We start from the raw sequence: 13,586 nt of genomic DNA, 5'->3' as shown, positions 1-13,586 counted from the left end.
GGTCAGGGTGCCGAGTGACGGGCTGGGGGCGTGGTCAGGGTGAGGGGCCGAGTGACGGGCTGGGGGCGTGGTCAGGGTGCCCGGTGACGGGCCGGGGGCGTGGTCGGGGTGAGGGGGCCGAGTGACGGGCTGGGGGCGTGGTCAGGGTGCCCGGTGACGGGCTGGGGGCGTGGTCGGGGGCTGGGGGCGTGGTCAGGGTGAGGGTGCCCGGTGACGGACTGGGGGCGTGGTCAGGGTGAGGGTGCCCGGTGACGGACTGGGGGCGTGGTCAGGGTGAGGGTGCCCGGTGACGGGCTGGAGGCGTGGTCGGGGTGAGGGTGCCCGGTGACGGGCTGGGGGCGTGGTCGGGGTGAGGGTGCCGGTGACGGGGGGGGGGGGGGGCCGGTGACGGGCTGGGGGCGTGGTCAGGGTGAGGGTGCCGGTGACGGACTGGGGGCGTGGTCAGGGTGAGGGTGCCGGTGACGGGCTGGAGGCGTGGTCGGGTGAGGGTGCCCGGTGACGGGCTGGGGGCGTGGTCGGGGTGAGGGTGCCCGGTGACGGGCCGGGGGCGTGGTCAGGGTGCCCGGTGACGGGCTGGGGGCGTGGTCAGGGCGAGGGTGCCCGGTGACGGGCTGGGGGCGTGGTCGGGGTGCCCGGTGACGGGCTGGGGGCGTGGGCTGGGGGCGTGGTCGGGGTGCCCGGTGACGGGCTGGGGGCGTGGTCGGGGTGAGGGTGCCCGGTGACGGGCCGGCCCTGGCCGCTGGGCAGCTGACCGTCCGTCTCTCTGCAGTGCTGGGCCGCCCCACCCTGTCGGTGCAGCAGACCCCCGAGGGCAGCCTGCTGGCGCGCTGGGAACCCCCCGCGGACGCGGCTGAGGACCCTGTGCTCGGCTACCGCCTGCAGTTCGGGCGCGAAGACACGGCCCCGGCCACGCTGGAGTTAGCGGCGTGGGAGCGGCGGTTCGCAGCGCCTGCGCACAAGGGCGCCACCTACGTGTTCCGGCTGGCGGCGCGCGGCCGCGCGGGGCTGGGCGAGGAGGCGGCGGCGGCACTGAGCATCCCCGAGGACGCCCCGCGAGGCTTCCCACAGATCCTGGGCGCCGCGGGCAACGCGTCCGCAGGCTCCGTGCTGCTGCGCTGGCTGCCGCCCGTGCCCGCCGAGCGCAACGGCGCTATCATCAAGTACACGGTGTCCGTGCGGGAGGCCGGCGCCCCGGGGCCCGCGACCGAGACGGAGCTGGCGGCTGCGGCCGAGCCGGGGGCCGAGACGGCGCTCACGCTGCAAGGGCTGCGGCCGGAGACGGCCTACGAGCTGCGTGTGCGCGCGCACACGCGCCGCGGCCCGGGCCCCTTCTCACCCCCGCTGCGCTACAGGCTCGCGCGGGACCCAGGTAGGCGCCGCCCCGGTCCCGGCCCGCTCCTCCCCGCAGGTAAGTCTCGGCCTCCGCGGACTCAGCCCAGGCGCCCGAGGCTCCGGTCTGCACAGGTGGGATGCGGCTCGGCGGCCACGCCCCTCCCGCTTCTCTCCGCAGCAGCAACAGCAGCAGCAGCAGCACCATCTCTGCAGCAGCAGCAGCAGCAGGCACTGGGGACAGGGCAGGCAGGGCCGGGCCAGGCAGGAAGGCCGAGGGCACAGCGGACCGCAGGGACGACAGGGGCCGCCCCACGCGCCCCTCAGCCCTGGCTGGCGCTCACCGGGCCTCTCTTTTCTCTCTTCTCCGCTTGCCGCCGCCGCCGCCTGCAGTCTCCCCCAAGAACTTCAAGGTGAAGATGATCATGAAGACATCGGTGCTGCTGAGCTGGGAGTTTCCTGACAACTACAACTCGCCCACGCCCTATAAGGTACCGCAGCCACGCCGGGCCACGGAGAGATCCAGGCTCCGGCTGGCTTCAGCAGTCAAGGGCAACCAAGGTCGGGATTCAGTGACGCTCGGTCTAGGACCAGTCAGGAATCACCGTCTAGTTTGAGATTAAAGCGCAGTTTGGGGTCAAGGAAGAGTCTGGTCCCATCAGGTCCGAGACCAAAGATGGTCGGTCAATGTTGGCTCGACCAGGGATCAAGGCTTAGGTTGGACCTGAAGTTGAGTCTAGGACTGGGGCACAGTCAAGATCAGTCCTGAGGATGAGCAGCCTGAGCTCATTCTGAGCATTCTGAGGTCGGGGCTCGGCTGGGGTCAGCAGGCTCCCAGCGCCACCCCTCGCTGAGCCAGCCCCGCCCACAGATCCAGTACAACGGGCTCACACTGGACGTGGACGGCCGCACCACCAAGAAGCTGATCACACACCTCAAGCCGCACACCTTCTATAACTTCGTGCTCACCAACCGCGGCAGCAGCCTGGGCGGCCTGCAGCAGACCGTCACCGCCAGGACCGCCTTCAACATGCTCAGCGGCAAGCCGAGTGTCGCCCCGAAGCCCGACAACGACGGCTTCATCGTGGTCTACCTGCCTGACGGCCAGAGTCCTGTGACCGTCCAGTACGCCCACCCTTTCCGTCATGACCCTCCCTTAGCTGTCAGCCCACTGTGTGACTGAGTCAGGCCCATGCCCCGTCCCCACCTCCGTCTCCTCACTGAGATGATGAGGGTCAGCGAGCCCACCTCATGGACGGTCCCCACAAAGCCTGACTTTTCACTGGGCACCTTAGACCCTCTGCCAGGATTTGATCCTGTGCTTCCAGGCTGGGGGGGGGCTAATTAGTCCCCAGAGAGGAACCAGAGTGCTGCCTGGAGCAGGGAAAGGGGGTGCAAGAGTGTATGGGCGCTGAAACCTGGGCTTTGAGGGACACAGGGGTTGAAGGGCTAGAACACCATGAATTAGCGGAAGGCGTGTAGCCAGGAAGTGGGAGGTGGAGTTGTGGTGCTGCGTGGGCTGGGGACAGGTGCCATCGAGCCTCCCTCCACAGGAACTACTTCATCGTCATGGTCCCACTGCGCAAGTCTCGGGGCGGCCAGTTCCCAGTCCTGCTGGGTAGTCCCGAGGACATGGATCTGGAGGAGGTAAGGCCAGCGCCCCACTCTGCACCCCCAGGCCTGCACCCCCAGGCTGTGGTGCCCCCAGGAGCCCGGGCCACCATGCCACTGTCTCCACAGCTCATCCAGGACATCTCCCGGCTGCAGAGGCGCAGCCTCCGCCACTCCGCCAGCTGGAGGTGCCCCGGCCCTACATCGCCGCCCGCTTCTCCATCCTGCCCGCTGTCTTCCATCCTGGGAACCAGAAACAATATGGCGGCTTTGACAACCGCGGCTTGGAGCCAGGCCACCGCTACGTCCTCTTTGTGCTCGCCGTGCTGCAGAAGAACGAGCCCGTGAGTCCTCCTTCGCCGCCCGCACGCCAGTCAGGCCTCGCCACCAGCCTGGCAGTAGATGTGGGGTGGAGGCACAGAGGCCTGGGCTTGGCCCGGTCCCCCCCGAGCTGGTGGACAAGAGGACCTCCCAGTGAGCTGGCCCGCTGATCCCTGAGGCCGAGCAGAGACCTCCTCAGAGGGAGGGACTTGAGGCAGAGGGGACCCCGAGGGCTCGTCCTGGGGAGGGAAGGACAGTGCAGCACAGCAGAAAATGTCCCGTCATCCGTGTGCTCCAGAGGGCGCGGGAGCAGGAGGCGGCAGACCAGCTGGGGTCAGGGGTCAGGGGTCAGTTTGTGGCCAGCACTGATGGCAGCCCCTCCCCTGCAGACGTTTGCGGCCAGTCCTTTCTCAGACCCCTTCCAGCTGGACAACCCAGACCCCCAGCCCATCGTGGATGGCGAGGAAGGGCTCATCTGGGTGATCGGGCCCGTGCTGGCCGTGGTCTTCATCATCTGCATCGTGATCGCCATCCTGCTGTACAAGAAGTGAGCCCTGCGGCAGAGGTGGGGGATGGGGGGCCGGCAGCAGGGGGGCGTGGCCATGTGGGGTGTGGAGCCGCTTTTAAAAAGCCGTGGTGGGGTCCAGATGAGAACAGCAAGCCCCACTTGCCAGGGGCTGGGGGTCGGCAGGGTCACGAAGCCACCGCAGTCACGGGGGGGGGCGCTGTCTGACCCCCACAGCCTCACCTGATGTTCTCTCCTCTCCTCTCCCCTGCACCCGCCTGTGGACAGCAAACCCGACAGGTGAGGACTGTCTGAGGGGGATGGTGGTGGGTGGAGCTGGGCTCATAGGGAGGCCTGGGATCGTGACTCAGTCCTGATTTAGGCCCCAGCTAGAATCAGGGTCCATCTGGGATTGAGCCTCCGTCTGGATTTGGGGCTTGGCTACGCCAAGTTGAGGCTCCGTTTGGGATCACGGCTCCATAAAATTAGTGTTCAGTGTAAATGGCCCCCTCCTTGCCTGGGTCACACATCCCTGAGTTGCACACTGGGCGCGGGGCACACTGGGCGCGGGGCACACTGGGCGCGGGGCACACTGGGCGCGGGGCACACTGTGTTGACCCTGGGCCATCTGTCCCCCTCGCTCTCCTCAAAGTAAACGCAAGGACTCTGAGCCCCGCACCAAATGCCTGCTGAACAACGCTGACCTCGCCCCCCATCACCCCAAGGACCCTGTGGAAATGAGACGCATCAACTTCCAGACGCCAGGTGTGTGCTGACCCTGGGGCCAGAGGCAGCTGGGGTGGGGGTGCTGTGCCGGGACCTCCTGTACCCCCTGAACAAGCTGGGTCATGATCGCAAGTGAGGCCAGTACTGTAGCAGCCTGAAAAGTCAAGACAGAACGGATCAGGCAGAGGGCAGCGGCTTTGAACCCACTAATGGCCCTCGGGGTAGAGTTTTGAGGGTCATCCTGGCCATCTTCCGCGCCGGCCTTGGGAGGGGTCTGCACACCGGCCGTGCCGGAGCTTCCTCTGGCTGCAGACTTGCCAGGCCGACATCCGCCCTCCAGCTGCTTCTCTGAGCAGGCGGCTTCCTGTCCAGCTGACGCCACTGCCTGCAGTGCACCCCGGGACTTCTGTGTCGCCTCTGCTGCTGCTCTCGCTTGCGCTCTCTCTCTCTCTCTCTCTCTCTCTCTCTCTCTCTCTCTCTCTCTCTCTGTCTTTGTCTCTCTGTCTTTGTCTCTCTGTCTCTGTCTCTCTCTTTCTCTCTGTCTGTCTTTGTCTCTCTGTCTTTGTCTCTCTGTCTTTGTCTCTCTGTCTCTGTCTCTCTCTTTCTCTCTGTCTGTCTTTGTCTCTCTGTCTCTGTCTCTCTCTTTCTCTCTCTGTCTTTGTCTCTCTGTCTCTGTCTTTGTCTCTCTCTCTGTCTCTCTGTCTCTATCTCTCTCTGTGTCTCTGTCTCTCTCTCTTTCTCTCTCTGTCTTTGTCTCTCTGTCTCTCTCTGTCTCTATCTCTCTCTGTGTCTCTGTCTCTCTCTCTCTGTCTTTGTCTCTCTCTCTCTGTCTCTCTCTGTCTCTCTGTCTCTCTGTCTCTCTCTCTCCACCCACCACCCCATCACTAGCTCCAGCCAGCGAGGGTTTTGAGTTTTTTTGAGTCTAGCTGACAGCTGTGTTCTCCCGATTGCCCAGAGTCTCATGTCACCCCAAGGTCCAGTTCTGAGCTCGCTCATAGCAGACATTCACACTCTAGCGAGAATCCCCAGCATTTAACAGATAACTCATCTTCCCGAAAGCTCCTGGCGTGGTCCATGTGTCCTCTACCCCTGGGCATCTACCGTCTCCCAGGTCCCTGCTCCATAGGGACCCCCGGCCAGGTCGGTGTGAGGGAGGGGTACACAGCCAGATGAGCCTGAGTTTTTGAGATCTCAGGTTCAGAGCTAAAGAAGAGCTCTGGCCACTTGTCGCCGTGAGTCCCACAGGCAGCTGCTGCCGTGGTCGCCTCCTCCCCATGGTGAATTTGTCTGCTGTCTCTGCAGGCTTGGGCCTCAGCCGGGGTGTCTCTTGGGTCCTCATCCCTGTCCCCACTTCCTCGCATGTCTCCCTTTGCTTTCCCTGTCCTGGCGCCTGTCGGTGGGTCTGCTCTGTGCGCCCGCTGCTGCCTGGCCTTGGCACCTCACAGGGCAGGACCTGGTTCCCCTGCCCTGGGATGGCTGGTGTGACTGCGCCCAGCTGGATGACAGGCAGCCACGAAGGGGTTGAGGGGCCTCTCAGGGTCTCAGATCAGCTGGGGGTGCCCACCACCCTGCAGTCTCCGGGCCAACACTTTTGGCGGGGCCTGGGACGCCGATTGGAGTCCAGTGGATCTCCACACCAGGATGCGAGACCCCAGTCACCTTCAGGACACGTGGAAACTGGGACCAGCCCATCACACCACACGTAGCATGCACTGTGCCCACCTGGAGGACGTCCTTGCCCTCTGGTCTTGGGAAGGGCGGCGCCCCAGGCCCTGTTTCTGAACTGCACCAGCTGCATCCACTTCTCCGTCTCTGTCACAAGACATTGGGACCTTGGAGCCCCGGGCAGTGCGGGGACCAGGACATCACAGGCCTCATCCTCCAGTTGGGCAGTGGGGACACCAGCCCAGGCTTGCCCACCTGTCCTCTAGCCACAAGTGCCTGCGCCCTCCGGGCCTGCGCCCACTGATCCCACCACCCACTCATCTCCCAACAGGCATGCTCAGCCACCCGCCCATCCCCATCGCAGACATGGCAGAGCACACGGAGAGACTCAAAGCCAATGACAGTCTGAAGCTCTCACAGGAGTACGAGGTAAACTGGGGTCACTACAGGGCCTCCCTCGCCTGACCTGGTGCCCCAGCACCCCGACCCGCCATACCTGAGCCCGCCCTTCCCCTGTAGTCCATCGACCCCGGGCAGCAGTTCACCTGGGAACATTCAAACCTGGAGGCCAACAAGCCGAAGAACCGCTACGCTAACGTCATAGCCTACGACCACTCCCGAGTCATCCTGCAGCCCCTCGAGGGTAGGGGCACCTGCCTGGTCTGCTCTGGGCTGTCATGCTTTGGGGGAGGAGTTGCCATAGCAACAGACAGATGTGTGGGAAACCGGAGCGCCTGGCTCCACAGTGGGCCCCGTGGAGAGAGCTGCAGCCCAGGAGACCGCGGGCAGCGGAGCAGAGCCACAGAGGGCCAGTCCACCGCGGCCGCAGTGTGCACTGGGTGGGAGAGGCGGGGGGGGCGGCCCCCACAAAGCTGTCCCTGGCCCCCTGCCCCTGCAGGCATCGTGGGTAGCGATTACATCAACGCCAACTATGTGGACGGCTACCGTCGGCAGAACGCGTACATCGCCACACAGGGGCCCCTGCCCGAGACCTTTGGGGACTTCTGGAGGATGGTGTGGGAGCAGCGGTCAGCCACCGTTGTCATGATGACGCGGCTGGAGGAGAAATCGCGGGTGAGGCGGCAGCACCGGCGGCCTGGCCCCGCGCCCGCCCCGCGGCTCCCGAGGTACCGGCCGACCTCCCTCAACTCACCCCCACTCATCTTGACGCAGATCAAATGTGACCAGTACTGGCCTAACCGCGGCACGGAGACTTACGGCTTCATCCAGGTCACCCTGCTGGACACCATGGAGCTGGCCACTTTCTGCATCAGGACATTTTCCCTGCACAAGGTGTGGCCTGGGGAGGGGAGGCGGTCCACAGAAAGTGAGTGGGTCCCAGACGGTCAGCACTCCCGTAAGCCCACGTGAGCCGGGGACAGCCCCAGTGGGAGCAGCCACAGCGGGACAAGGCCGGCCCAGATCCCTGGCTCGGCAGCGTGGCCTGGCCGCCGCCATGCCGGCCGCCCTTAGCCGTGTCTCTCTAACGTGGCCGCCCTGCTCCTGAACTGACTGGGGTCTGTCACCCGGGAGCCCTGTCCCGCCGGGGAGGGACACGGTCATCTGATGTCTGTGCACATCTTCAGTGATGGCTGTTCTTGGTGTGTAGCCGAATCTGTTGGGTCCAGTTGTTCTGACTGGGTGCAGTCTACGTCGTGTTTGTTGGGGGTGTTGGGGCCCATGACGCCCCCTGCCACGGGGTGAGTGACCACGTGGCAGGACGTGTAAGCGTGCTGACCTGAGCGGCCCACCACAGGAGGGCCAAGCACACAAGTGTCCTTCACCGCGTGACGGCTGTGACCGTTGGTGGAGCACGGGAAGGATTAGCCGTGGTGTCGTGGGGGGGGCCGTAGGAGGCCTGGGCACCCCAGGCCTGACAGAGGATGGCCCAGCACTGGAGGAATGTGGAGGGCAGGAGGGCGTGGGCAGGCCCGGGCAGGCCCGGGAGCAGGGTGGGTGAGTCCTGAGTGAGCACTGGGCTGGTCCCCAGGCTGTGGTCAGTCAGTGGGCACAGGGGTGACAGACGCCCCGTAAGAGCCGCTGAAGCAGGGCAGTGTGGACCGAGGGGTTCTGGAGCGCACTCAGCCCACAGTGACAGCCGCTGTCCGTCCCTCTGGTCCCCAGAACGGCTCAAGCGAGAAGCGTGAGGTGCGCCATTTCCAGTTCACGGCGTGGCCGGACCACGGGGTGCCCGAATACCCCACACCCTTCCTGGCATTCCTGCGCAGAGTCAAGACCTGCAACCCGCCCGACGCCGGCCCCATCGTGGTCCACTGCAGGTGCCACAGCGCTGCCCCGTCTGTCCCCGGCCCGGCCTGTCCCCCGGCCCCGTGTCCTGACTGTCGTGTCTGACCCCACAGCGCGGGCGTGGGCCGCACCGGCTGCTTCATCGTCATCGATGCCATGCTGGAGCGAATTAAGACTGAGAAGACGGTGGACGTGTACGGCCACGTGACGCTCATGCGCTCGCAGCGGAACTACATGGTGCAGACGGAGGATCAGTACAGCTTCATCCACGAGGCCCTGCTGGAGGCGGTGGGCTGTGGCAACACCGAGGTCCCCGCGCGCAGCCTCTACACCTACATCCAGAAGCTGGCCCAGGTGGAGCCTGGCGAGCACGTCACGGGCATGGAGCTGGAGTTCAAGGTGAGCCTGGCCACCCGTGTGTGAGCGAGCCCCAGGGCCCACGGGCGGACGGGAGAACCCACTCCCACAGGTGGCCCTCTGACCTCCACATTCGCCCAATACAATGGGTGTGACGGGGGGGGGCTGCCCCTGCTGTGCCTGCCCCCTTCGTCCTGACCAGCCCACCCCTCACCCACAGAGGCTCGCCAGCTCCAAGGCGCACACCTCCCGCTTCATCACCGCCAGCCTGCCTTGCAACAAGTTCAAGAACCGCCTGGTGAACATCCTGCCGTACGAGAGCTCGCGCGTCTGCCTGCAGCCCATCCGCGGTGTTGAGGGCTCGGACTACATCAACGCCAGCTTCATCGACGGCTACAGGTGCACGGCCCCGCCTTCCGGGTCCCCCCCCCCAGCCTGTGCTGCCCGACACTTACCTCCTGGTGTCGGGCTGCGGGAGGAGTCTGCACGCAGTTTTTCCTCAGCGCCCTGTCCCATGAGCTGGGCTGCCTCCTCTCCTGACACTGCCCCGTGGGTTTGACTGGCCGTTAGCTGCTGTCCTGTCGCTGGGATGAGACGCCAGGGCGACTTACCGAAGAAAGTTTGGGGCTCAGGGTTTGGGGGGGTCAGGCGGGGGCCCTCATGGCGGCAGGCAGGGCACTGAAGAGCAGCTTGCACATCTTACCTGCAGATTGGAGGCAGAGAGGGGGAGAGACCTGGGCCTCTGAACCCTCAAACCCGCCGCAGTGACCCCTCCTGACCCTTCCCCAGCAGGTCCGCCTCTTGGGGACCTGAGCCTGTGGGGTGTTCTCACCCAGACGCCATGGCTGAGCAGTGGCCCCCGGGGCTGCCCCGTCACCACCTCCCCGGCACCAGGGATTGAACTCGGGGCCTCACAGGCACAGCAAGCTCCCTGCCCACTGAGACTCCTCCGCGGTCCCACGCCTGGTCATTGCAGGAGTTAGAGCCCAGAGCCCCTCAGTGACACCCAGCTAAAGTTAAAGTCTGGCCTGGGACTGGGAGGCGGCTCAGTGGTTAGAGCTGCTCCTGCAGACGCCCCTAGTCTGGTCCCTGGCACCCTATAACGAGTTCCTGGGAGGACGATGTCCTGGCAGGGGTGAGAGGACTCTGTGGCCCGCCTGAGCGTGTCTGACGGCGTTGGAGAGTGGACGGAGGGCGTGTGTCTGACCCCACACTTGTCCGTCCCCCCAGGCAGCAGAGGGCCTACATCGCCACTCAGGGGCCGCTGGCGGAGACCACGGAGGACTTCTGGCGGGCACTGTGGGAGAACAACTCCACCATAGTGGTCATGCTCACCAAGCTCCGAGAGATGGGCCGGGTGAGTGCGCTGGGCCCGCGGGGCGGGGGGGGGGGTCACGGGCAGGGCCAGGACGCTGACCCCCCTCCCCCCACAGGAGAAATGCCACCAGTACTGGCCGGCTGAGCGCTCCGCCCGCTACCAGTACTTCGTGGTGGACCCGATGGCAGAGTACAACATGCCGCAGTACATTCTCCGTGAGTTCAAGGTCACGGACGCCCGGGTGAGTGGGGGGCAGCTGGGAGGGGGGCTCAAGTCTGTGACGACTTGGGTTGACAGTCCAGCTCGGTGGCCCCTGAGGCGGGAGGAGGGGTGAAGGGGCGTGCTGGCCAGCGACCAGCCCCGGGTCCAGTGAGAGACATCATAAGACGGGGAGGCAGGGGGAGAGCCTGGAGGCCGGGGCCTGGGGCGGCGCCAGCCAGGCTGAGCCCTGAGTGGCTGAGGACGGACACTCGTGAACCAAGAGCCCCCGAGTGACGTGGGGTGAGGTGGACGCGGCCAGGCATGTCCAGGAGAGGTCGCCAGCAGGCGGGGGCAGCCGGGAGCCGTGGTGGATTTTGGTGATGACCGGGTGTGACCCCGGCAGCTTTGGGGGTTGTGCCATGGTCAGCTGGGTGGGCGGCCGGCGTCCACGGAAGGTGGCATCTTGGATGTCGGATGGCAAAGGCTCTCGCCGTGCAGAAGACGCCATTAGATGGCGGAAGGGGTTGTGACCGGGCTGTTGTCCGTCCCCCGCCCCAGGATGGCCAGTCCCGGACCGTTCGGCAGTTCCAGTTCACGGACTGGCCAGAGCAGGGCGCCCCCAAGTCAGGCGAAGGCTTCATCGACTTCATCGGCCAAGTGCATAAAACCAAGGAGCAGTTCGGCCAGGACGGGCCCATCTCGGTGCACTGCAGGTGAGCGCCGCGGAGGGAGGGGCGGGCGTGGGGAGGCGCCGGGAGCCGGGTGACCCCGTGTGACCTCCCCCTCCCCCTGCAGCGCGGGAGTGGGCAGGACAGGCGTGTTCATCACCCTGAGCATCGTGCTAGAACGGATGCGCTACGAGGGCGTGGTGGACATTTTCCAGACGGTGAAGGTGCTTCGGACCCAGAGGCCCGCCATGGTCCAGACGGAGGTATGGGAGTATGCACGAGATGCCCCTGCATGCTGGGCCTCAGTTTCCCTCTCGATCCCCTCACCTCAGCTCCACAGCCTGCAGGCCGTGTCTGCCTCTGGATCACAGGTCTTGAATCTAGTGATACTTGTGTACAGGTGGGGAAACTGAGGCCTATACCAGGCTTTTTATGGGGGGCCACCAACCAGCCCCCGAATCTTGACACGGAGACATTATTAATTATGAATGCTCGCCTTAGCTTAGGCTTGTCCCACTGGCTCTTACAGCTTAACCTGTTTCTCTTCATCTTCGTTTTGCCTCAGGCTTTTTACCTCTCTCTCTCTCTCTCTCTCTCTTTCTTTCTCTCTCTCTCTCTCTTTCTTTTTCTTTTTTTTTTTTTTTTTTTTTTTCTCTTCTTTCTTTTTTTTTTTTTTTTTTTTTTTTTTTTTCTCTTTCTCTCGCTCTCTCTTTCTCTCTCTTTCTTTCTCTCTCTCTTTCTTTCTTTCCTTTCTTTCTTGTCTTACTCTTCACCACTTCTCAGTCTGGCTGCCTGCTGGTCGCCTCAGGCTTCAGGCCCTGGGCGCACATGTCCGTCTCTTTCTCCTCTTCCCCTTCTCTCCTCTCTAGCCTAGATTCTTCCTCTTACATGTTATTCTCTGCTGGCCAGCCTCACCTCTCCCTCTGCCGCTTAGCTATTGGCCATTCAGCTTTTTATTGGACCAATCAGATGCCTTAGGCAGGCCAGGTGACACAGCAACCCTGGATCTTTACATAGTTAAAGGCCGCAGAAACAGATGTACACACTTTCAGAGTTAAAATAATATTCCACAACAGAGGCCAGGGAAGGACCAGGCTGCAGGCCCTGGGGGAGGACTCTGCTACCGCCTTGGGAACCCTCAGTCCCTGGAGCAGGCGCCTCAGTTTCCCCTCTGCCCTGCAGGACGAGTACCAGTTCTGCTTCCAGGCGGCGCTGGAATACCTGGGCAGCTTTGATCATTATGCAACATAAGCCATGGGCCCTGCCCGACGCCAGACCCTGCGCCACGTGTCCAGATGTGACCCAGGCCCCGCAGGGCACGAGGAGCCCGGCGTCCCAGGGGCCCAGCTGCTGCCTTCCGAACTCGGCACACTCCTCACCCCCTTCTGATTCCAGATGAGGTTCCGGGGTGGGGGCGGGGTGGAGAGCCAAGAGGGGTGCAGCCTCTGCTCCCCAGGGCCGAGCTCTGCGCCAGCGCTCCCCGCCGGCCTATCGGCAACATTTTCTTTCTTTCATTTTTTTTAATAGTGTATATTTTTTTTCCTCATTTTTTTAAGAAGAAACAAAATCGTGCCGGTCAAAACTTTGAAAAACAAACAAGATCACCATGTGCGCCTCCGAGGGAGGCCTATTTTTTCACAGTCAGCTTGTCATGTGGCAGTTACGTGCGAGTGTGGGACTGAGCCCGTGACATGTCCCTCGTCCCTGTGTGAGAGCCACACTCTTAGCTCTTCTTTTAGTTTTTGGGTTTTTTTTTTTTTTTAAACCAATCTTCAGACATATCAGATATGGAGGGTGAAGCTGGGGGGCACTCGGGCCAGACTGCAGGGACAGGCCACCGAGGACACTGGTCCAGCCCCGGCCACCAGGAGCATCCTCATCCACTTGTGGCCTCCGTGCCCTGCGTGGAGGACCCGGTCCCTGGGACTGCAGGACACTTGGGGACATCTGACTCCCTGGAGCAAGTGCAGAGCAGGTCAGCTCTGTCTGCGCCGTTTTTTGGGCAGAAGCAGTGGGTGCTGCCCTGTATGTAGATAAACCGACTTTGTATTAAAGGAAGATTCGTCCGACCTCAGTGTGGACTGGTCCTTGATGCCACCCATGGGGGAGGCGCAGGACGGGGGTGGGGGTTGGCGACCACTGGGCCCAGAAAGAAGTGTTTGTCCTCCGAGGTCACACAGTGACTGAGGAAACAGCTTAGCAGATAAAGCACCTGAGTTCGAATCCTAGCACCCACATAAAAAGCCAGGCATGGTTGCAGATGCCTGTCCATGCCGGCTCCGGGGAGGTGGAGACAGACGTGTTCCTGGGGCTCATCAGTGACGTGGACCGTTGAGGGGCTGGGCAAAGTAGGGAAGACACTGAAGAAGGCAGAGTGATTGGGACAAGTCTGCCTTAGTGACCGACCTCAGAAGTGGAGGAAACAACCGAGGGAGGAGCCAGCTTAAGCCTGGCCTTCTGGAATGTTCTGCAATCTGACCAACAGGCTGTGGAGCCTAAGCAACTCCTACCCAATCTTCAAAGCCCAGTACTAAAGCCCTCTAAGAAGGCATCTCTGAGTTTTCCCTTCACAGGCCACCCAAGCCTTGAGCGCGTCCCTCTGGACAGATTGAGGTGGAAGTGTCTTGTATATCGGGTG

General features: G+C 63.3%; 1 protein-coding gene across 1 annotated transcript in view; it reads left to right on the top strand.

Annotated features, from left to right (window-relative positions):
• Nucleotides 1-13,017, top strand: part of Ptprs (protein tyrosine phosphatase receptor type S) — a 64,538-nt gene extending 51,521 nt beyond the window's left edge. The window contains 21 exon segments of the mRNA XM_037197986.1: nt 770-1,369; nt 1,414-1,820; nt 2,201-2,454; nt 2,883-2,976; nt 3,070-3,112; nt 3,115-3,284; nt 3,651-3,808; nt 4,055-4,066; nt 4,419-4,531; nt 6,489-6,586; nt 6,677-6,800; nt 7,056-7,231; nt 7,331-7,450; nt 8,282-8,436; nt 8,518-8,803; nt 8,982-9,160; nt 9,992-10,118; nt 10,195-10,320; nt 10,839-10,993; nt 11,076-11,211; nt 12,131-13,017. Coding sequence (XP_037053881.1) covers nt 770-1,369; nt 1,414-1,820; nt 2,201-2,454; nt 2,883-2,976; nt 3,070-3,112; nt 3,115-3,284; nt 3,651-3,808; nt 4,055-4,066; nt 4,419-4,531; nt 6,489-6,586; nt 6,677-6,800; nt 7,056-7,231; nt 7,331-7,450; nt 8,282-8,436; nt 8,518-8,803; nt 8,982-9,160; nt 9,992-10,118; nt 10,195-10,320; nt 10,839-10,993; nt 11,076-11,211; nt 12,131-12,199 — 3,602 coding nt within the window. The 3' untranslated portion in view covers nt 12,200-13,017.
• Nucleotides 13,018-13,586: the final 569 nt, after the last annotated feature.

The sequence above is a fragment of the Peromyscus leucopus genome, chromosome 22 (assembly GCF_004664715.2).
Source record: "Peromyscus leucopus breed LL Stock chromosome 22, UCI_PerLeu_2.1, whole genome shotgun sequence".
In the NCBI taxonomy this organism is placed as follows: domain Eukaryota; kingdom Metazoa; phylum Chordata; class Mammalia; order Rodentia; family Cricetidae; genus Peromyscus; species Peromyscus leucopus.
Note: the sequence above shows the minus strand (reverse complement) of the source record. Positions and strands in the feature narration are given on the sequence as shown.